Source organism: Amia ocellicauda, chromosome 11, assembly GCF_036373705.1.
Source record: "Amia ocellicauda isolate fAmiCal2 chromosome 11, fAmiCal2.hap1, whole genome shotgun sequence".
Taxonomy (NCBI): domain Eukaryota; kingdom Metazoa; phylum Chordata; class Actinopteri; order Amiiformes; family Amiidae; genus Amia; species Amia ocellicauda.
The window spans coordinates 27841184-27865452 of record NC_089860.1 but is presented as its reverse complement, the minus strand read 5'-3'; the positions used below and the strand labels follow the sequence as shown (position 1 = coordinate 27865452).

The window sequence follows — 24269 nt, the reverse complement described above, 5'->3', positions numbered from 1 at the left end:
AGACTGAATGTCATTTAGGCACAGTGTTGGGTTTCAAGACAGGGCATCTAACCACACCATAATCCAGTGCACTGTGTTATTTTAAAAGAATATACACATTTTGAAACATTAGGGAACCAGCCTTGTTTTTTGTAGAATATTTTGTAGAACACCAGTATGCTGTCCCATTGAAATGGGAATTCGGGTTTCGCACAGCTCAGCCCGTACAGGTGACTATATTTCTTGGTGGAAGACGTGGGTGTAATGTGTGCAGTCCTGGTTTACCTGGCAAAAGTAAAATCAGTAAAGGTGAAGCATCTTGGGTCTCTCACAGCTGCAGTGGGAGTGTTACCTGGTCCCGGGTGAATCCTGGGGGTGTTCTGACAGGCAGCCGACAGGATGGTGGGGTCATGCCAGCTCCAGAAGAGGGCTGGCCGCTGGGCATGAACGTCTTCCCATAGTACCTCTGTGTGCCGTGGGGCTCTGTGGTGCCTGGGGAGGGGCAGGATGCACTAAATGTCTGATGGGGTAGAGCAGCATCTGCAGAAACAGGTAAATTCAATGTGAATGCTTCAGCACAGAGGTTCTCCTGCTCCTTTTGAGTTTCACAATGCTGCACTTTAGGAGCTCAAACCAACTTTGAAAGCAACCGTTTTTTCCTGTTTTCCTAGTGCATCCTCTCCTCGCAGATTATTTATTTTTGGAAGAGTGAGTACCCATCACCACGTGGCTCTGCATCTGCTCAGGTAATGTGTGTGTAATCTTTCGTTTCACATGTAATCAAGGTGTCAGTAAGATTTGTGTGTGTGTGTGCGTGCCCGCCTGTGTGTGTGTTTCTCCAGCCGCTGTGAGGGAAATCAGACAGACAGCCACCTCGGAGAATACGCTCCTGTTGCACAGAAGGCAAACTGACAACTTGAAAGCCTGCATTTATAACCCATGAGTTAAAAAAACTTGTCAGGATGTGAAAATTACAGGCATGTTACTTTAATGGGTGTACTAACACACAGTGATGTTCAGCACTTTACTTAATCTCTAAGCGTTCTTTTAACATTATTATTATTAAAAACATTATAACACACCAGAGCCATGGAATATATTTAATTTTGGTTCATTCATACTTCATTGCTGTGTAAAATCTGCAAGGGTTGCATATTTCTCTACCATGCAGAATACATTTGAGCCTGTATTTCATATCCCTGTATGGTATGAACTCCTGTAAATAGCTGCAATTCATTGAAGTTCTTGTGTTCACCTTGACCTTGAACCTAAACATAAAGCGTCCTATTTCCTTGGGTACCTCGCCAACTCAGAACAATAACTAGACTGAGGAGCCCTGGCAACACATGATCTCAAATATATTTGTTTGGGTTAAAACCTTTAAAAGTCTACAATCAGAACAAGAAAAGGAGAGAGAAGGAGACACACCAGCCTGCCAGCTGCAAACCAAGACTGATCTCACCTCTGAAGAGCAGAGAGAGTGACTCACTTGAAGCCTAACACTGCATATTTTATTAATATAATTAAACAATATTAGTTTCACATTAAAACTGTCCCAAATAAATCATTATTGTCCACTTACTTGCTGCATTTTCCCTCAGAAAATAATCTACATTCTATTGAAATAAAGTGCATTCCACATATTTAAAAGAATGTTGTGGCTCAACCAAACATATGCACAGCAAAGTGTTCCACGGTTATAAACAGTTGCCCATGTCCGATGCCCTATATACATGGCTGCAGAGAAGCTGTGAGGTATATGTGCCACTGGAGTTTGCAGGACCTGTTGTATTGGGCTCTGTGCTCTTGGTGCATTCTAGGAATTTGCACTGCATGTTTTTCTCATGCCGAGCAGCTGGCTTCCTCACGCCATCGTTCACAGTGCCAGGTCTGCTGAGGTGGGCATGCTGGCCATCTGTGTCCCACTTTCGAAGGTGTGTGCCTTGCAGAACAACAAAAAAACACCCATAAACCTACCACACGCATTTAAATGTGCTTGGGGGGTGGATGACCGGGCCCACGAAAATGCGAACTGTAACTGAATCCCAAAGATAGAGAGGCTGATTTTGTTCTCAAAGTGGGAATATAACTCTGTAAAGATTGACTCGGCTTACTGGGTGAACAGTAACCCAGCAGGGAGAGGAAAGAAGAAGTCCCCCTCATTGAGATGCCTGACACCCACAGTCTCGTCTCCTCATGGCACTTACTCTTTCCTGGATCAATGGCTTGCTTTGACCAACTGGATATTGTTCTTCGCCGGCAGTCCCCTGGATTTGAAAGGAATGAACTGCGATAAACAGTTACTGCCGATTGATTGTGTGTTCAGCCCCATGGCATTATAAACAACATTCATCTCCAGAAAAGCTGTATTGATTCAGTTTTATGGAAACCTCAAGCATTTTTTTTTCTGAGGATTTGGCAACTTAATACTGTGCTTTAAGTGAAGTCTAATCTCTTCTGTTCTTCAATGCATCTCAGTTTGTTCCCGAAAGGGCTGCTTTTCTTATCCACTCCCTAAAGCAATGACAAGTGGCAGAGTTTAGTAAAGCCAGCTGAACCCAGACTTTCAAAATGCATCATGTCATTTAGTAACAGGAACTGGTTATATTACATACATGCAAACACTGATATCAGCAGTCCAGCATCATTTTCCGATGCCCGATCACATCAGAAACTACTTTTGCTGACTTTGGTTGTACTTCAAGCCCGCTGTGCAGGTGCATTATATTTTTATCCTACATTGTTCTTATTGTTTTTATTGTATTGCTTTTGCAGCAGTGGTTAGGTATTGCACTATAATTTTGCTAACTTTGAGTTTGGATCTTTTTTGCTTTGTTGTGATCTCTAATTTGGATAAGCATTTTTTCACCTTTAAACAGATTGCACCACATAACTTTTCATGGTTCTTCAAGTTTTCAATGCTGTTATGATGTTAAATGTGAGTCTCTTTGACTAACAGCATCAGACAATTAATGCTTGGCGTCACAATATAGATATTGACATATTTTCTGAGATATGCTTTCACAGAGATGTAATTTCCTAAGCTGGTTGATTGGCTCTGTCAAAAACTGTAAATGGTGGCAACCTGTAAATGGTAATGTTTGATACAGTATGTGCATGGCCATCATATTACCTTTGCATCCTAAGAGTCTTACCTGTGAAATCTTTGTAAGCTTCACTTTGCCCTCTAATACTGTCACAACCTCCCTGTTCCATATTTCACAGTGCATGAACCCTAATCCCAGCTGGGTGTTTGTTAAGCTATTGGATATATAGCACTGTTAAACTGCAAGTAATTTATTGGGCACACCAGACACAGGAAAGCAAACACTTGTCACATGAAGATAGCAGCGACCCAGCGTAGAGTAGTAAAGCAGTAACGGAAAACAGACTTCTGAAGGTCACTGACAGTCCACTTACATGTGGGCTACCTCCCTTTCTCTGCATGCCACAGCAATAAAAAAGGTAATACACAAAATTATCTGTAAATCTTTACAGGGAAAATTATCTCAATTTATCTTGTAAGCCATAGGTGTGCTTTGCTCAAAGCGGGGAGATAAATTAGTAAAATCATCTATTCACCAGCAGCACTTGGGATCTTGCATTAAAAACACACAGCAGCTGCAGTCTGGCACCAGGAAGCACCTTTTAATTACCCAGGTATGGGATGCCATTAATATTAATAATTAATACAATCACAAGAATCAGCTGCCTCGGCTGGGAATGAGTCACTGTATCAGCGAGGAACAGTGCAGGCACTTAGCAAAGACTTCTATTGTTTGAAAAGTTCCCAATGCCATACGCTCTAAAGAAGGGACCATGTGAAGACCTGCCACCCTCGGAAAACAGTTACAGCAGTGAAGAATTCAAGGCATAAATATAATTCTGTGTAAAAGCCAGCATGAATCAATAGACAAAAGATTTTCAGCTTGTAAGTACAACAACAAGCTTTTTAAAATAATTAAAGTACCAGTAACCTTTGATTCATGTCTTAAAATATCACAATGTCAAGCACTGTCTAAAAGAGAGCTTTATAAATGCACCTGTGGTGAGGGTGAGGGACTTCTTCGGTACTGTGTCCAAACGCAGATTGGCAAACACTGGCAATGGAGCCGGCCCACTCTCTTTCTGCCCAAACACATCTGGAGCCACCTCCCGTTGATCGGTGCCGCCCTGTACACCAGCTTTGGCCTGTCTGCGGCCTGTGCTGACATTTTTCCCTTGGTTGCCCCTACAGTCAGGGCTGAGGATGCTGTTTTGAAGGGACTCACTGATTACATTGCTTCCTTCCATTACCTCCATGTGACACAAGTCTCGGAGACCAGGCTCAGTGGGCTTCCTGGGAAACTGGGGCAGGAGATGTGAGACCTTGCTGCTGGAACCTGCGGCCACACTACTTCCGGATGCCAGTTTGCTACCAAGGATGATCTCACGGGGTGTGGACAGACCTGTAGGCTGAGTTGACTTGACCCTTGAAGGTGAAGTATCCTCTATCGGCTCGCCCAAGTCCTTGTTTTCTAAATTATGGATACCACATTTGAGGAACTTCTCGGTGCTCTTCCTCTTTTTCTCTGCAGAGCCTGTCTTGTCCAGCTCGTGCTGACTAGGTGTCTGGGCACCTTCCTGCGAACACTGGGTTTGGGCTCCATGCTCCACCATCATGCTCTGGAGCTCTTGCTGGGCCATCTGAACCATGTCGTTCTCCAAAGCCCTGTGTTGGAAAGAGGTAAGAAAGATTAGAGAAAAGAAGACAAAATAAGAAAAACTAAAAGAAACACTAAGGAGGTGCACTCATTCACTGCCCTGCATTAAACTCCTACACAGTAATTTCTATAAGGCTGGAAGGCAATGGCAGTCTGGGACTGGGAATCACACCCGTTTGCTGGCACTGCTGGCGAGCTGGTTACTGTGTTGCCTGAGGGCACGGAGCACATGCTAAGGTGGTAATATTCTGCTAGTGCCACTTCAGCTGCTAAAGGGCATCTTTGGAACAGCACCATGGGGCACATGTCTGACACTGCCCCCTTTCAGCTGCAGTGCATCGCTGGCTTATATCACACAGATAGTCAAGCGCTAGGCATCACTTTACTGCTGACACCGATGTAACGCTGGAGGGGGGATGGTGGGCTGGACCAGGGAATCAAACCCTGATCAACAGCACTGCAGGCGAGCTTGTTAATGCATCGCCTTCAGCTCTGGATCGCACAGTGGGGCATTGAGCGACTGCTACGTGCGACTTCGGAGCTGTGCCAGAGGGCATGCACCCAGGTTGCAATGCACCACAGAGCATAAGAAGCAGAAAAGAATTAACAATTAGAATTAGAATTATGCCACATGCATAAAAGAAATAAAGAAAGTTTTAATTCCCAAAGGCTGAAAATATCCATTCAAACACTTTCAAACGAGTTCTGGTTAGTCATACACTTTTTTTTTTTTGTGCTGTGTCGCTTCAGCCGCTGTGCTAGCTCAGTCACATGGCTTACCTGCGAGGTGGCATTCCCTGAGCTGACAGAGGACAGATGGCGGTGTTTGTGTGGGAGATCAGGGGCCTGAGATTGAGCGCAAGAGAATGAGAGGAATCAACAAGCAAGCTTGATTATAATACACGCACAAAAACTTGCCTGGCAGGCGCAACGCTTGTCTCAGAAATTACCATTTTAATGCAGATCTTTGATTCTGTGCTTGAAAAACTACAAACATTTAATTGCCATTTGCGATAAATGTTATTATTATTATTATTATTATTATTATTATTATTAAAATTATTAAAATTATTATTAAATCATATTGGCAGCATGTATGTATTTGTAAAACATATTAAAATCGATATAGAAGTGTGGCTAGATCTGACAATAACTAATAGTATTAGTAATAGCCAACCATGCAGTATTATAACTAAATATGTATTTTTAAATGAACTGGCATAGATACAATACACCACCATGTCGACTATATTGGTTTGAATCAGTTTGTTAGCTAGCTACTGAAACGTTGTTTTGTATAAGGCTGCTTATGTGTGAATGGTTTAATAATACATATTTATTAGTCATTTCAAAATATGAAAAAGAAAGAAACTAAATATAAATTAACATATTTGCCTCATAAGCACATATTGGACATACATTCCAATTACTGCGCTTTCGCATATGGAGAACACTATGCTTATTTAGCCGATTTTAAAGCGGGGTTTATCACCTCCCACTGTGCCAGGTTCATTAACCGCACACGTATTATTCTTCCACAACAAAAGCTGACATCAAGGATAGAAAAGGTTTTTATTGTTGTTTTAGTTTGTTTTCTTATAAGACCATTAAGAAAGGAACGTCATTTGAAAGGTTTAATACAACATTGTGTTGCTCCTCGTCTTCTACTTATTCTTACTACTACTACTACTACTACTACTACTACTACTACTACTACCACTAATAATAATAATAATAATAATAATAATAATAATAATAATAATAATAATAATAATAATAATAATAGTACTGTTGTCATTGATATATCTTGAGACGCTGTCTTGTGAGATCCTGCAATGTGATTGATGGCAGTTTTTGTGTGCAATGAAAATGTACTTTTCTATTTCGCATTCCCGGCATTTGCCGCTGGGTTCTTCACCAGCCCTCCTGAAACAAGAGACTGGCGTGTTATCTTGTACAACAACCACTTGATTATAGATTGAGAGAGCACCGGGGCTTAAATGCAAGCGCAGAATTGCACTCCAGTGCTTACACAGAGAGAGAGAGAGAGAGAGAGAGAGAGAGAGAGAGAGAGAGAGAGAGAGAGAGAGAGAGAGAAGACCAGAAGCAGCATCACACGCTAGTTTCCTTAACTTCTGCTGAACAGTTTGGGGTTGCCTGACTTCGTTCATTGAGCGCTTTATTAAAGCAGCGTGTGCATTTTACAAGTGAAGTTACCTGCCATCTCCAGAAACAATACATCAAACTGACTTGGTAGGATCCGAAAGCATGAGTTGCCAACATACAAAATAAAGTGCGCCGTGCAGCATTAATGTCGCTGCATGTCACCTCCCCCACATTGTCTGTATTTTGTACATTTCACTGGAAAGGTACTCACGTCCTTCTGCTGCTGGTAACGACGGCGTCGGAGGCTCGGGCACCTCCTGCTGGCACGGCCGTCTGAATCGGCGACCCACTGGCTTCTTTAGAGGGTTGTGTGGACGAACTGTGAGCCCTCTTCCAGATGTCATAGCAGACTTTGTCAAAGTCGTCTTCAGGTGTTTTGTCATGAATCCAAATCGATCTGGGGAAGGGCCCCATCGCGAAGGACCCCTTAGGTTTCAGCTGAGGTTTGACACAATTCACTCCCGACATCTCTAATACTAATAATAATGTTGATGATGATGATGATGATGATGATGATGATGATTATGATAACTGTGCGTGATGTACCTGCTTTAGCTCGTAGGCTATCAATGGAATGTTTGGTTTCAATTCAAATTCAAACTCAGACTCATTGGCATGACGTTTCAAGAACAATCCTAACTACAGAAATAGGCTTGTATATGTATAAATATGCCCTTGTTTAATTTAATTTATTTATTTTCCTTTTTTAACTGATAATAGCAACACACACAACTATACGTAGCAACATATATAATATTAGATCACAGATATTTCCAAACACACACATGGTTATAACAGATATATGAGTAAATAACACAAACATAACCTACCATAGAGAAGGACTAACATTGCTTAGTGAATAAAGGGAATAGAAAAGATGATTGACATTCAAGCATTAAGGTTTAAAACTGCAAAAATCAACAACATAAATATATAGAGAGAGCTCATTTATCAATTTGACATCCCAATGCACTCCATAAAGAAATTAAAACAGTACAAACAGCATTTGAAACAATTCAGTATCAAAATAAAAAGCATAACATAAAACGCATTGTGTGTGTGTGTGTATGTGTGTGTGTGTGTGAATATACATGGAAAGATGTATTCTTGGAATAACAAGAAGAGATAGAATAATTCATGAATGGATCGGAGAACAACCCACAATACATAAGTGAAAGCGTGTGAATGTTAAAATGGCAATTGCAAGAAGAACATAGAAAAGATGGACAAAGGCAACCATTGAATGGATACACAGATATTTAAAAAAGACACAGAAGAAGACCACATAGAAGATGGGAAGATGAAATCATACTTTTCAGGCGTTACATGGAAAAGAGAAGCTGTAGATGGAAGCAAGTGGAACATTTTGTGGAGGCCTTCGTCCAGTAGAGGATCGATATAGCCTGATGGCATGGTGATATCACCATCAGATTATAAATGTATAATCTTGATTATAGCTATTATAATCTTGATAGTTTTGAAACAGGAAATACATTCTTGAAACACTGAAACACTGCATTTTTGTACGTTAACTGCAACATACAGAAAAATGACACAAAGGACCTCTAGATGGTACTAAAGAGAAAGTATTCACTGATCGCCGAGCATTTCGCCCTGTACTTTGATTCACCTTCATTACATTGCGGGGTTATAATGATGAAGAAAACAATAGACTCCACTCAATTTTTGTATCTCGTCTTCCTGACGTAGACTGCAGACATCATCAGTGTATTATTTGATGTATATATATATATGAATTGCTTATTGTATGTTGAACATGAAGAATGTTAATATGTGCAGACAGACACATTTCATTCACCGGATTGCTTTATCACCAGGGGCATACGAACACTAATTACCTGGTACATGCACCCACACACACACACACACACACACACACACACACACACACTGACTGGTCATTTCTGACTGTTCGCGTTTACTTGGCAGCAAGACTTCATGCTCAACACACAGTAGTCATAGAGGATGGCTGCTGAACAGACGGTGTGTTTAAATGTGCTATGTGCCCCCCGCTTCACAGACGTCAGCTCTCTCAAAGCTAGAGCATCTCTCGAGCTCTCCTCGTCTGTTTTGCCCAGTTTAACAAAAAAATCAAACTTGTTTTCAACTGGGTCTCTCTCTCTCCTGTCAGCCATGGACTTAATTCCCTAAATATATGCCAGACGAAACTCGATATAGATAGACAGAGAGTTCGTAACCTGATCTTCTATTTAGGTACGAGCAAATCGCTAATTGCACTAGTCCAAAATCTAAATTAGTTGGACGTGATCATTGACACCAACTAGATGGCCACAGTGGGGCAATTACAGCACTTAATATGCCCAGGCACGCTTTCCTCTGGATAGTATTATTGCTGCCAGTTTGCGCATGAACGACTCGCACACCCACACCTGGCACTGTGGCTTAGAAAAGGTGTGGTTTAAGTAACTTAACGTTTGTTTAATGACACATACGTTTTATTTATTTATTTATTTAATGCAAAACGTGTGGAACAATTATTTCTGTACCATACTGTGTTTAATTATAAACTATAACCATCTGGGTCCTTTTTCAGCTGTAACACAAGAGTACCCTGCAAAGTGGGTGACTCATAACTAGAGCCTCCCTGTAATGTAAATTTACTGCGGTATCCTAGGCTTATAATCACAGTATTCATTAGGCCTATAGAAAAGCACAGTGAATACGTACTAGATCTCTGTGAGCTTTAACAAGCCGTGATGGATTAACGTGTGGAAATATGGCAAAGCAAAACAAATGCACGGTGTAAATAGCAGAGAAAGCGTGGGAAAGTAGGGAAGTTATAATGGTGATTTAACACAGCAGGTGGAGCGGTAAGGAGGACACTGATGTTTTAAACATTTGAATCCACCACTGCCTGTTCCATATTCTGCTTGTTTGCGGGTTTTCATGTAGGCTACCATAGTATAGGCCTATCTATTATATAATATACTATATTATACATGACACTGTGATTCGTGGGATACATTCCTTCCGAAATGTTTGATAGTCACAAAACCTTGAGCACGTTTTTATTCCGACTTCACTTGCCCCTTGAGATCAATGAATTATTCAATATTTTATACATTATTCAAGGTTAGAGCATACTGTTAAACCAATACCGACAAATACTGTAAACCATTGGGATAGTCAAGTGCTTTATTATGCTTGATTTGACTGGCAAGGTGATTTATTGTAACTGTTTTTTTGCTGTTGTGGTTGGGGTGGGGGGATATTATTATTATTACTAATAATATTACTAACTTGATTCAAACTCATATGCACCCCACATACGTCATGGTTTTGTTTGTTGTGATGTAGGAAAGCAAATCTAGAATAATTAAAACCAAACTTTCAATATCCACGAGCTAAAGCAAATAGACAAAAGCACAGTCATTGTTAATACTATTATAATGTTATTAATAATAATGTCTTAGTAAATGTAACACAGGTACAGGAGCAATGTATATAAAGTGATGATAGGCTAAGCGAGATCACCAATAAGGCGAGTTATACTCAAAGGAGTGCAGGAAAATAAAACACCCGCACAGTGCGCTCTGCAGTCTCAAGCGGCGCGGCGTGGAGCGGTGAAGTACGGTAATGGCAAGCGGCTGGACACGCTGGAAGTTGAAAGAAAAATAATAATATTACAATAACGTTGAGCAATTAAATAGATACAAACTGTCAAGAAGGCAGTGGAATTTACTGGAAATAAAACAGGACGGGTTTTAGTGCATAGTTTTGGTTTGTTTGTTTGATTGCTGTCGTCACAGTGGAGGCTGCTCTATATGTGGGTGCGAGGTAGAATGCGACCTGTTACAATAACCCTCGTTTAATTAAAAAAACAACAACAAAAAACATAATAAGAAAATAATATTGCCCCTCGGCGAGGAGGAGGACGAAGGGGAAAGGGGGTGCCCCCTTACATATAATTGCAATATCTATTTATTTCACTATTCCTTTCTGAAAAAAGCGTACATGACTGAAAAGGAGAGGGGTAAATATGAGCCTTGATCTCGGGTAGATAAGTCATTTTTTGGTGAGAAATCTTTTCCTTGAAAACTGCCAACCCTGCAGTCGGCAGGAGATGGTTCATTCCAGCTGCAGGAGCGGAGCCTCAATGCATTGGGATTTTTCTCAGCGCCGACACCAAGTGAATCTTCCTTTTAAAACCATCTGATAAGGTCCCTGCCAAGAGCCTGCCATGAGAACCGCTCTGAATCCGCCAGGACCGGGACCAGTAAGCACGGAATGCAGATGCTCTTCTAGCGGGACGAGGAAACTGGGCAGACTGGGGATATTTGCTCTGATGAAGGTGGAAGTACAAGTGCACTATTGGAGCCGGGTTCTCTTGTTGTATATGGGGTTGCTGGCTGCATCGGCAGAGGGTAAGTTGTCCATCCCACATTATGCTGCTGCTTTTAGTGAGAGAAGTGCGGAACGGCGGCGTTCCTCTGTTTTTCACACACACATACATTTATGTACATACAATATAAAACGTATTATATAGACATATTATAGATATGATATACAAGGTTTGCATTTTTAATCTACCGCAAAGTTCCTCTGAGACCCCTTCATTTCGCACAGAACAGACGCATGAAAGGGTATAGTGATTCCCCTTCCACTCCCCTCCCCTCCCCTCCGACGTCTGCTATTGATACAGTCGCTTATTTCATGATCAAATGTGGATTCTCTCGGAAAACTGAACCGAAGGGGGGAGAGGACCCCGGTTTGCTTTACCGCTGCTAGTCTCCCCCCCTCTCTCTGTCACACACACACATTTTAATAGTGTTGAGTTTGATGCTGTTGTATTGTTATTTGGGCGTAATTTGGTGATTTTAATCAATGCGATCACTACATGGAGTTACCTGTTTAGAAGACAGGTGCACATGTAATGACGTCGCGCTGCATGCAAGCAGGACATGCTGTTTTCATGTCATTTGGTGGTTGTTTGCTGTCAATGCCTGATTGTATTCCCCCCCTGCTCCCCTTTCCCTCCACTATTTTAAATATTGTGCTGATTTGTGTTACAGTGCTGCATGCTCAAATGCTCAAGCTCGCTTTGATTATACATGTTTTCTTCAGTGGTCATAGCAAGAGTAATACACTATTATGCAAATACGCATTTTGGCTATTGAATAGTTTTTTCATACGCTTTTATTTAATGGTGATTGTTAGTAATTAAGTAAAGTTGAGGCGGGGTGGGGGGGGGGGGTTACACCAACTGATGTCAAAAATGTGATTGTAGCTTCTCAATAATGCGCCTGTTTTCTGTACAGGGGAAGCTGGTTGGATACACCTGTCGTTCATTCCACAATGTATTGGTAGCCTTTCAATGACTACCTTTCAAATACCTTAATTGATATGTATCTATATTTATCGTACTGATGCATATATCCTCCAGCACTCTCATACTGTCCATGAACATATTTCTTCATATTACTGCCACTGCAAATATGTAAAGCTACAAGGATTGCGAACATGTCTGGGGATGCGCTGGACTGGCTTTATTATGAAGTGTGTATTGGGGGGTGGGGGGTTACATTAGGACCATTCCCTGAATAAGTAGATCTTATTAATATTCATTATTTGATGTTATTTGCTTCAGCTTTATTTAACTCCTATTCTTGGCGTTATAACAGTTGGGCAGGGCGCAGATTAAAGTGTTTTGGAAAGAGTGTTTTTCTATTTTAAGCAATAGGTCCCATAGTTAACGCACACAATCTTATTGATAACCACAAAATACATACTGCCAGAGGTTGTTAGTACACTTCCAATACTTACTGCTAGATTTGGTAAGCCTTGTTTAAAAATGAGAGGGAGAGGTGTGGAAGGAATATTTTAGTGTTGCTTTATGCAATGGGATATAGTGCAAAAGTTCGTCCATACAGTGAGACTGACTGCATGAAAAGGCTCTGTGTGAAGCAGACAAAATGCAAAGGGACACACAGGCGCTCTCTGCAAGGCGACGCTTTCCCATTCCTCACAACGACGTTCTTGTTAAAAACCACAAACGGGTAAAGATGGCACGTCGCTGCCCTCCCCTGCTAGAGCAAATAGATTGATACAAAAAGAAATGATGCACGATTTTGAGAGTCCAGTATAAATGAATTGACTATGTATAAATACCCACTCTCGTTTTGTACGGTATACAGATGCACCATTATTGTGCTTTGCCTTTTCTGTATATAATAAAGCCCAACGCTGCTTCTCGGGTAGTAGCCTGGCTTTCCCGTTGAGCGGCACCAAAGCTTCACTATAGCCCTGCACTCCCGACGTGAGCAACACAGTAGAGGTGTAGCTATTAGATAGTGGGTTTGGATTTAAAACCGTGTTACCATGTCTAGCGACTGAATAATTTGAAATCTGATGAGAACAACTGCAAACTAGCAAAGCAAAATGTGCATTGCAGTCGCTTTATAGTCCATGAAGATGATATGCAGATACTGAGAATATAATGTAGCCTCAATGCTGCAGGTTGTGTAAATACCCCTTTGGTTGAATTCCCATAAACCTGGCAAGAGTAAATTGATATTGCGAGTCAGGACAATATTGGATTATTATCTCTGTTATATTATCTCTCAAGCAGCCAGTTTTGGATATATTTTTTTATAATAATAATAATTATTATTATTATTATAATTATTGTTGTTGCTTCCTGAGAGGCGCTAATAACTCAAGGTGCTGATCAAAAGTGTGAATCACTCTCTTGGAAAACCAGCACCCAGCAATCAGACACCACAGTTGCGATCGAGCTCATGAGTTTTGTTTTTTGGGTATGTTGTGTGTGTGTATATAGTACAGTGTACCCAGTGGTGGACCAGAGCTGAACTGAATCAGTCAGGAGGAATAGTGGTAGGTTACGGATTGAGTGGACAACTAGGAAGTCTATTACCAGCCCTTTATGTCAGTTGTTCTATACTAAAACTAAACCATAAACTTTAAACCAAAAAAACAAGTTAGCCTTAAAAAAAATGGCAGTAAAATTATACTTTGAGTAGGTTGAGTTTGGAGACCACTGCCTCCTTGCAGGTCTCTCTCTCTCCCTCTCTCTCTCTCTCTCTCTCCCTTCCTTCCCCTTTAATTATCAACACAGTCCTCATTGATTCCGAGGCAAGAGCATGGACTCCAATTATTTTGCAGTGAACATGACTTGGACATAATTATCCAAATGGCCTCAGGTTTAGTAAAGGTTCATAGTTAATGGGATTTTTGTTTAAATTGGTATGCATCTGTAGGGCTTCATGGGGCATTGCTACACACATGGGATGTCTGACAGAGGAATAGGTGCTCAAACAGTAAACCAATGGTTCAAAATAGTACTACTTATAATAATGATTTCCTCTTCCTTCACCATATTTGATCAATATATTTTGCGCTGGTGCTATGTGTTCCCCAGGTTTTGCTCTCCTCCCTTGTTCTCTCCTGACAGGAAGCAACAGGTTTGTGAGAGAAAATAAATGAGGAATACACCTCATGGAAAAAGACAAACCCAGACGCACACCAACTTGCACAGACAGTTAGTTGGTGTGTTTAAAGGTTACTGGTCTATTTATATAGCATTGCTGAAGAGTGTTACCTGCCAGTTTGTGTCTGAAGTGACCTTTAAAAAGATCTTTCATTCCCCTCCAGATTTATGGAAATCCTGTCTTATGTATCTATTGTTATGAATAGTTGCTCTAGTTTATAAATGCTCTACATAGCAGTGTGGTAGGATAATTCAAGATACAGAGGACCTGAAGTGAAAACTGGAAGAAGACTGCAGAGTAGATTTGATTTGTATGCATGTATCTTAGGGAGTTTATAAAACCCATGAAGATATAAGACTGAATGTATTTCAAGTTGTGGGGCTATTTTAAACAGAATTTTCTTATTTGATTGTAATTTCAGGGTATTTGTTCAATTTTGGACCCAATCAGTTTGGGTTTTTCATAGATGCACATGAAACTGGCTAAAATACAAATTGGTTCAATACAAAAACTCATTGAAAAGGCAAACTGGACTTAATTGTTAGTGTTTTCCTTGTCAATATATGGAAGTTCTTGTGCGAATTGTTGTTTTCACTTGTCAACAAGCTGGTTGATTAGTCAATATAGATTTGGTTTGCTCACTGTTAGTTTTTTACTGTCAAAGGTCATTTTGGTTTTGCAGTGATGCGATGCAGGCTAGCCTATGTATTACAAACAGTAAGAGTCCTTTTCAGGGTTGTTTTTGAATATACAGCTGTTTGCTGATGATTGGCATCTGACACAGCTGTTACTGTTTTGTTATTCATAAGAAAGTTTATATTTTCATATGAAATATTTATTGAGAATCCTGATTGCTTTTGTGCACTAACGCCTTGTAATTGGTGAGTGGTTGACTGATCCCGGAGAGGATCTGAATACATCATTTCAAATAGTTCTGTGTTTTTTTTCCCCCAATTCAATTTGCTTTTAATTTTCCTTGGCTTTTGTGAATTTTTTGGTATATTTTGTTCTAGTAAAAGAAGAAGAAAAAAAAAAAAAAAACCAAGCAAAATCACATAAATTAAACAACAATTCTTGAAACAGGCCTGCTATTCCTCAGCCAGTAGGAGGATGCATTGCGTTGGAAACTTTTGTTAAGGTGGATGGATTTCTAATCTTTTAAATTTAGTTACACCTACTGTATTGGTGCTGTGTCTTTTGATTCCTTGATCGCTACTGGCTACCAGGAGTAGTATATATTCTCCCACAATCCATTCAATTCAAGGAGCTCCACTAATGCATGAAAGCACTTTTTATGAATAGACATTGACAAAACAAGATTGTCAAGTCATGCTTGAGCAGGACGTTGTACAAAGCGAATGCCGTTATTTGGAACACAAGGAGTAGGAGGATACAAAGAAAAATACATTTTATTCTGTGTGTGGGGAACGTTGGTGGAATGAAATGATCTCAATCTCGTTTGGAAGCACTTCAAGGTATAAGGACGATGAAGCTATGCAATATCAGTGTTACATACCTTAAAAACAGTTGCCAACTCTGCGTAGCTGAGGGTCCCTATAGCCCAAGGAAGCAAATGTGATCAGAGCCCCTGTGGTCTTATGACAATGGGTTAGACACTTTTTAAACTTGTACTGCCTTGCTGTGAGAAACTTATTTTTAAATATGTACAAAAGAAAACAAAAATGGATATGAATCCGTTTTTATTTTCTAACTATCAAACAAATGTCTGTCTAGCCTTGCATCAAAGAATTGTACCCATCTTCAAAATTACATAATATTAACGATACAAATAAAAAAACTTCTTAACAGCAACATTTTTGTATCTTTGTCTTCAGGTCAGGAGTTAGTAAACATTGAGCAGAAATGGAACTGAAAACGTTTCACCAAGTTTCATTCCTTTTGAATGGATTTTACCATCAAGTGCGTAAAGCGAGAGATCCGCTTCTCAATTGCAGCAAAACGGCCACAATGATACACATATGTACTATTGTGTTTAGGTTATGTTTCTCTCAATGCTTCTAACACTATGACAACTCCTGCTACTCCTGCCATGTTGGAAAGTTGGCAACAGTCTTTTATTTAGTAAGTGCCCACTGAGCAAAAATGCTACAGCACATGTCTGTGTGTAGTTAGCCATGCGGTAACCACAATCAGGCTAAAATGTGATAGCGAGGATTAATGAACCAAACCATAAACAATAGGACTGCCAATGGCTCTACACCATGCTGGATTGCTAGTATCATTTGTGACCGGCTGTACTGCTGAAATAACACTGTAGCACCGTGTACACTCGGGGAAACAATCAGTACCTTGGACAGCTCTCGGCACAGAGGTAGTGGATCAGGGAGAACAAAGATCAGCAATGCATCTTTTTCTGTTTGTCTCACAGCTATGAAATCCCTAGCAGCACTTGTAGATCCTTTTGAATTAAATAACAAATACATTAATACATAATACATACAGATGAAAATGCAATATTGGTTTTGCTGGGCTTTTCCTCCTCCTCCACATGTTTATCAGATAGGCCAAGGCTGCAGTGACAGTGAAGAGGTGTGGGAGGAATTGCAAGGGAATCTGATCATCCCTCTCTTCTCGGTTCTTCACAGGCTATGTCCTTTTGCCACTCTTATATTTTGCTTCAGGTGGTGTATGAGGGCACCTGCTGTGCCTCTCTGTGTTATTGTTTTTTAGTTGTTTACATTTATTTTATAAAGAAAATAAATATGCATGCAGTTTATTTTATTAAGAATGAGAGAAGGCTTGGAGAAAGTGGAATGTTTTCAGAATGGACTCTAGCACGAGGCAGTTCATCAGTGCTGTTACTCCTCTGTAATACCTCCTAGCACAGAGCTTTTCAAAATCGAACAAATTAGAAGCCATCACAACAAAATAAATTAGCGTCTAAGTTTGCAAACGGTTACTGGTCCTGCATATCTAACATTCTGTTGAGCCCTAATATTCCGTGAATAGTGGTGATAATATTGTGTCAAAGACACCCTCATTGCTGTCACACACTATGCACTGTGTTTATTTTACTGAATGTCACATTAAGCTACTGGGTTGTCTAAAAGGAAAATTAGCTGTCTAATGTTTTTATTTTTTTTCCACATTTGTTTTCCCTAAATAATTTTTCACAGTGTTGACAATCTGTTTATTTTCTTTAAATTCCCACTTGTGGATTTTGTGAAAATTCATGACAGAAGCCTTCTGTGTAAGGTGAGGTGCGATGACAGCTTTGCCTCTTTGCATACGGCGCTACCAGTGTTCAAACAGGAGTTTCGGTCCTGGTCTCGCACATTAACAACTTTTGAATTCCTTATTGTTTTTGTTTTTTTCCCTCCTCTTCGCTTGTCTGTCTTGTGAGGAAGCTGATGCGTTAGCGCTCATTGTGTGTGCCTGGCCTCCACAGGGACATCAGGCTTACATGACTGCAGCGAACAAACATCTCTCAGACAGGAGGACATGCATATTGCAGAGAAATCCAGTGATGTAATGCAACACATTTATGAGTGCAACAGAACTAGGGCACTAATACTCCCACATGGATTTCACCATTTTAGGTAGGAAATTTTAGTAAAAACAAACAAATTAAAACAACATCTGGATGTTATGCTGATTTTCACCACCAATGATATTCACAACTGCAAAACATAGCACAGTCTAATTCAATTTCATTTCAGATAATAGCGTAACCTGTCTTGGCTATACATTCTGTGCTGTAGGTTTTAAAGGTGCAGTTAGCGCTCTGTAGCTCACTCTGAAACCTTTTTTTTTATCTCACAGTTTTCAATCGTTAGTGACAGACCAAGGTTTGATGTTGGCATGCAGCAGGTGGTCTGTTTCATCTTTGCTTTACAATCCTTCTGTAGTGAATCAGTGAGCAGGCTTTTTCAAAGTGGAGTCAATTCTGCATCAACTTCTCTGAATCGGCATTATTGAGACAGCTGAAGGCTGTAGAAATCGGTGGCAGAGGAATGCCATAAATGCAGCCTCAATTGCTAAAAGATCTAGAGGACACCGTGTAGCAGAATGAGAATGCTAGTGCACTCCTTTACCCCTGAACTAGGTAAATGGGGGAGGTGGTAGTTATCCATCCTTGCAAATAGGCTGTATTGCCATTGGACTGCCACCAGTTAAGCAATCCCACAATCTCATTTGACCATTTATCTCTGCTTCAGCAGCACGGCTGGGCAGACCCCCAAGACTTGGTTGGAACCCAGTTTCAGTGGAGCTTTTTTCCTATACCAGTCAAGTCCACTGTGGATGGGCTATAGGCAGGCTTCACACCAAATGGGGAAATGGAATAGGTCTGTGTAAAATGTTTAGAAGGTAATCCACAGCATATTTATTGGAAATGCTGAGATAGTGTGTGGACTGCCCGTAATCCTAATATTTATCTTCTTCAGCCAAACACACTCGCTGTGTGATGCAGAAAACCCTGGACTTATCCACTTTTCTGAGCGTCTGCTTCTTCACCTGCACCCTGTCACTGTGCTTTATCTGTTTCACCTTGCCCAGAGTGGTGCGTAGAGTACTGCTGGACTGGACTGATTACTCTGGCTATGTGCTGAAATGCTAGGAGGGGGGCTGACAGCAAGTTGGTCTTTGAATTCACCTCTAGTTCAAGTTCTGGAGTTCATTGCTTTGCACTTTTGGGGTTATGAATCTGTAAAGTAGCTTCAGTCTTTTATATGAAGGCGGTTTTTGAAGATTTTTTCTCAGGTGAACATTGCAACAACTATATATATATATATATATATATACACTCACCTAAAGGATTATTAGGAACACCATACTAATACTGTGTTTGACCCCCTTTCACCTTCAGAACTGCCTTAATTCTACGTGGCATTGATTCAACAAGGTGCTGAAAGCATTCTTTAGAAATGTTGGCCCATATTGATAGGATAGCATCTTGCATCTTGAGATTTGTGGGATGCACATCCAGGGCATGAAGCTCCCGTTCCACCACATCCCAAAGATGCTCTATTGGGTTGAGATCTGGTGACTGTGGGGGCCAGTTTAGTACAGTGATCTCATTGTCATGTTCAAGAAACCAATTTGAAATGATTCAACCTTTGTGACATGGTGCATTATCCTGCTGGAAGTAGCCATCAGAGGATGGGTACATGGTGGTCATAAAGGGATGGACATGGTCAGAAACAATGCTCAGGTAGGCCGTGGCATTTAAATGATGCCCAATTGGCACTAAGGGGCCTAAAGTGTGCCAAGAAAACATCCCCCACACCATTACACCACCACCACCAGCCTGCACAGTGGTAACAAGGCATGATGGATCCATGTTCTCATTCTGTTTACACCAAATTCTGACTCTACCATCTGAATGTCTCAACAGAAATCGAGACTCATCAGACCAGGCAACATTTTTCCAGTCTTCAACTGTCCAATTTTGGTGAGCTTGTGCAAATTGTAGCCTCTTTTTCCTATTTGTAGTGGAGATGAGTGATACCCGGTGGGGTCTTCTGCTGTTGTAGCCCATCCGCCTCAAGGTTGTACGTGTTGTGGCTTCACAAATGCTTTGCTGCATACCTCGGTTGTAACGAGTGGTTATTTCAGTCAAAGTTGCTCTTCTATCAGCTTGAATCAGTCGGCCCATTCTCCTCTGACCTCTAGCATCAACAAGGCATTTTCGCCCACAGGACTGCCGCATACTGGATGTTTTCCCCTTTTCACACCATTCTTTGTAAACCCTAGAAATGGTTGTGCGTGAAAATCCCAGTAACTGAGCAGATTGTGAAATTCTCAGACCGGCCCGTCTGGCACCAACAACCATGCCACGCTCAAAATTGCTTAAATCACCTTTCTTTCCCATTCAGACATTCAGTTTGGAGTTCAGGAGATTGTCTTGACCAGGACCACACCCCTAAATGCATTGAAGCAACTGCCATGTGATTGGTTGGTTAGATAATTGCATTAATGAGAAATTGAACAGGTGTTCCTAATAATCCTTTAGGTGAGTGTATATATATATATACACACACGTGTTGCAAGTACACGTCCTGTAGGGATAACTCCAGAACCATTACCTATGATTCTATCTGGTGTGAGATGAACTAAGTCTAAATATGTACAAAGGATAGAAAATGATGTGTTTTTTTAAGCCCAAAAGATTGGCTCTAAATCTGTACACATAGATGTCTTTGTGCTATCGTATAGAGATCTGCCAGATTTAGTCTTTTCCTATACATCCTGTCAGTTACGGTGCTGTTTAATTCTTTTGGTTTAGCATTCTCTTATCTTTGATCCCTTGATTAGATTATGGAGCTAATCCATTTACATCTCCCCCTGTTCAGGGAGACGTGGTTTTTCTCTCGGCTTTCACTTTGCTATCCCTCTCAATCCTTTGCTCCCTGTGGCTGACAATAACTCCTCAGGAGCTTGATAAATGGGGTTTGCATTTGCATTTTTGGGAAATGGTCTGCTGTTCCCACTAGACTGCAGTAAATGCATTGTGGGAAGAGTCCAGAGAGGCCCTATAAAGCGGGCACATTTAGCAGCAAAAGAGATCATTAACAATGCTCTTCAAACATACTGTAATGCACACAACTGCATCATAAAGTACTGACTGCCACTTGTCGTCTATACTTACAAACACTGTTTAAAATTCATGAATGCAAAATGGACTATTTATAACGGGTGTATTATGTTTTGATAAATGTTACCCAACAGTGATTAGGCGAATGAGTGATTTAAAATTCATCAGCAAATATAAGTAATTTGAGACCTGAAGAGTTAGTGGAACAAGCAATGTAGATGGAAAAATCAACAGCTCCGGATAAATGTCCATCCTCTCTTTCCTATCCTATCCAATCCAAAGATCAAGTGAGAGACAGGTATAAGTTTTAGCTCAGTGATATGTATTCATTTATCACAATTTGCTAGCACTTCATGCTATACATTGCATGAGCTGCTATTAGCAACAGACATGAAATCGCTATATTGAAAACAACGGAGAGCCGCTGAAACAAATGTGCTAGTGAGAGATGAATGTGTTGTTTCCATCCTTTTTGCTGTGATTATGTGGATTCTTACTGTTCAGCATATTAGAATTAGTTTGTTCTTGGTTTGCTTATTTATTTTTGTTGTATTTGCTGTCTTAGGCATTGTTTGAAAAATGATCCTTCTGCTCTGTAAATCCATAGACACGTAAAAAAAGCTTCCTGGCCGTAGTTACCGCAGAATGCAATTTCTGTCCTTGTCAACATGTTGGTGTGCCATGCCATTAATTAGAATAGAATATTCTAAAAAGAGAAAAAAGACAACAGCGCTCAGATAGGGCAGAGAGGAGGACGGCAGTCAGAGCTGAAACTGGCTCTAAGGGCTGTTATCCCTTGTAATCCCTCTCAATGCCAAGCAGCTGTCATGCTATCCACATCTATTAAGCACCAGCTCCTGGTGAGTCTACAAGATGGCAGAAAGCGTGCTAATTCCACTGCCACGCTCACAGTCCACAGACTTGCTGGTAGACCCCCTTAACCCATTCACATGTAGCTCTCATCTTGCTGTGCATATTAACCAAACTGTGGTCCAGGAGCTCCCTGCAGATAATCCAGAGCAGAGGTTACAGAATTTCCAGAGCAGAGCAGTAGTTGAATTGAGTCCCATCCCAACTCAAAAATAGCCAAAAATATACCTGTCCGTCTTTTCACGTGAAGGTTAGGGTTTGCATGGCTATAAGGAATCTATTAGGAGATATACACTCACCTAAAGGATTATTAGGAACACCTGTTCAATTTCTCATTAATGCAATTATCTAACCAACCAATCACATGGCAGTTGCTTCAATGCATTTAGGGGTGTGGTCCTGGTGCCAGACGGGCCAGACGGGCCGGTCTGAGTATTTCACAATCTGCTCAGTTACTGGGATTTTCACACACAACCATTTCTAGGGTTTACAAAGAATGGTGTGAAAAGGGAAAAACATCCAGTATGCGGCAGTCCTGTGGGCGAAAATGCCTTGTTGATGCTAGAGGTCAGAGGAGAATGGGCCGACTGATTCAAGCTGATAGAAGAGCAACTTTGACTGAAATAACCACTCGTTACAACCGAGGTATGCAGCAAAGCATCTGTGAAGCCACAACACGTACAACCTTGAGGCGGATGGGCTACAACAGCAGAAGACCCCACCGGGTACCACTCATCTCCACTACAAATAGGAAAAAGAGGCTACAATTTGCACAAGCTCACCAAAATTGGACAGTTGAAGACTGGAAAAATGTTGCCTGGTCTGATGAGTCTCGATTTCTGTTGAGACATTCGGATGGTAGAGTCAGAATTTGGCGTAAACAGAATGAGAACATGGATCCATCATGCCTTGTTACCACTGTGCAGGCTGGTGGTGGTGGTGTAATGGTGTGGGGGATGTTTTCTTGGCACACTTTAGGCCCCTTAGTGCCAATTGGGCATCGTTAAAATGCCACGGCCTACCTGAGCATTGTTTCTGACCATGTCCATCCCTTTATGACCACCATGTACCCATCCTCTGATGGCTACTTCCAGCAGGATAATGCACCATGTCACAAAGGTCGAATCATTTCAAATTGGTTTCTTGAACATGACAATGAGTTCACTGTACTAAACTGGCCCCCACAGTCACCAGATCTCAACCCAATAGAGCATCTTTGGGATGTGGTGGAACGGGAGCTTCGTGCCCTGGATGTGCATCCCACAAATCTCCATCAACTGCAAGATGCTATCCTATCAATATGGGCCAACATTTCTAAAGAATGCTTTCAGCACCTTGTTGAATCAATGCCACATAGAATTAAGGCAGTTCTGAAGGCGAAAGGGGTCAAACACAGTATTAGTATGGTGTTCCTAATAATCCTTTAGGTGAGTGTATATATGTTTGACTGGCATTGCATCTGGGATTCATCCTTCGTTAGCACCCGTGCTCCTTGTCTCATATTCGAGTCAAATTCTTCTCATCATTCACAGCTTTGATCTTTTTTTCTCTTTATCTTTGACAAAGCCAAATGCAAACAACATGTTAGCCATGCATGTCAATATCTCCGTTCACCCACACACATCAGCATGTATCTCATGCTTGTCGTCTTTTGATTGGCCACGAATGGACCGGTAGTTCTTTCGGAAACTCGCCCAGACTGCCGGCTGCCAAATATGTTTATCGGAAATTAAGACTTTTTAGGTTGCATGTCTGTTTCTGAAGTAAACAAATCAGCTGCGTTGACTTATCGGTAGGAAAATTATGTTTTATTGATGTTTAATATTGAATGGAAAATTTGGTCAATATAGCCATTATTTAAGGTAAATTGATCATTTGACCTATCTGGCATGTAATCTAGTGAAGGAATGAGCAAATGAGACATTTCTGCTTTGGACTTGTGTGTGTATGTCTGGTTGCATGTAGGTTGTTTTTAGAGTGTCATTTTGATTAAGCTAGATTTGACTGGGCTAAGGTCAGAATTAGTTTTGGATTGGGCGTTCCTTCAAAATGAACTGTTGGCTTTGGTTGAAGTTCTGTCTTTTAGGCCTTAAAGTGGGGAAACGTCCCTTTTCATATACTGTGTATCTGTGGAAAATGATTGTCAGGATAACCGCAAGCAGGTTAATGTTCGCAGTAGGCTACTAGGGGCAAATCTGAGCAACATCTTCTGGTGAGCTAGTGATTGTTTTCCTAATGGTATTGAGTGCTGCTCTGGGTAACCTGGGATGAAATGGTAGGGCCCTTTATCTCTGGCTTCTGAGCAGCATTGTCCCAGCAGGGAAGACCGGTGGATTAATTTCACGGCCTCTTCTATAGCTTCTCCCTTTCTCCCCTGTTGCCATGGGAACTGCACTAAACTTTCAGGCCTTAATACCGAACAATAAACAAACAAGCATTGGTTGGGTGGTTTCCAGTTTTCACCCTCACTTGATTCAGAGAGGTTCGTCTTCAAAGGCACGAGGG

General features: G+C 41.0%; 1 protein-coding gene across 1 annotated transcript in view; it reads left to right on the top strand.

Annotated features, from left to right (window-relative positions):
* The first annotated feature begins 11052 nt into the window (after positions 1 to 11052).
* csmd2 (CUB and Sushi multiple domains 2) overlaps positions 11053 to 24269 on the top strand; it is a 289324-nt gene continuing 276107 nt past the window's right edge. Inside the window, exon 1 of the mRNA XM_066717247.1 lies at positions 11053 to 11254. Coding sequence (XP_066573344.1) covers positions 11071 to 11254 — 184 coding nt within the window. The 5' untranslated portion in view covers positions 11053 to 11070. The remainder of the gene's footprint in view (positions 11255 to 24269) is intronic.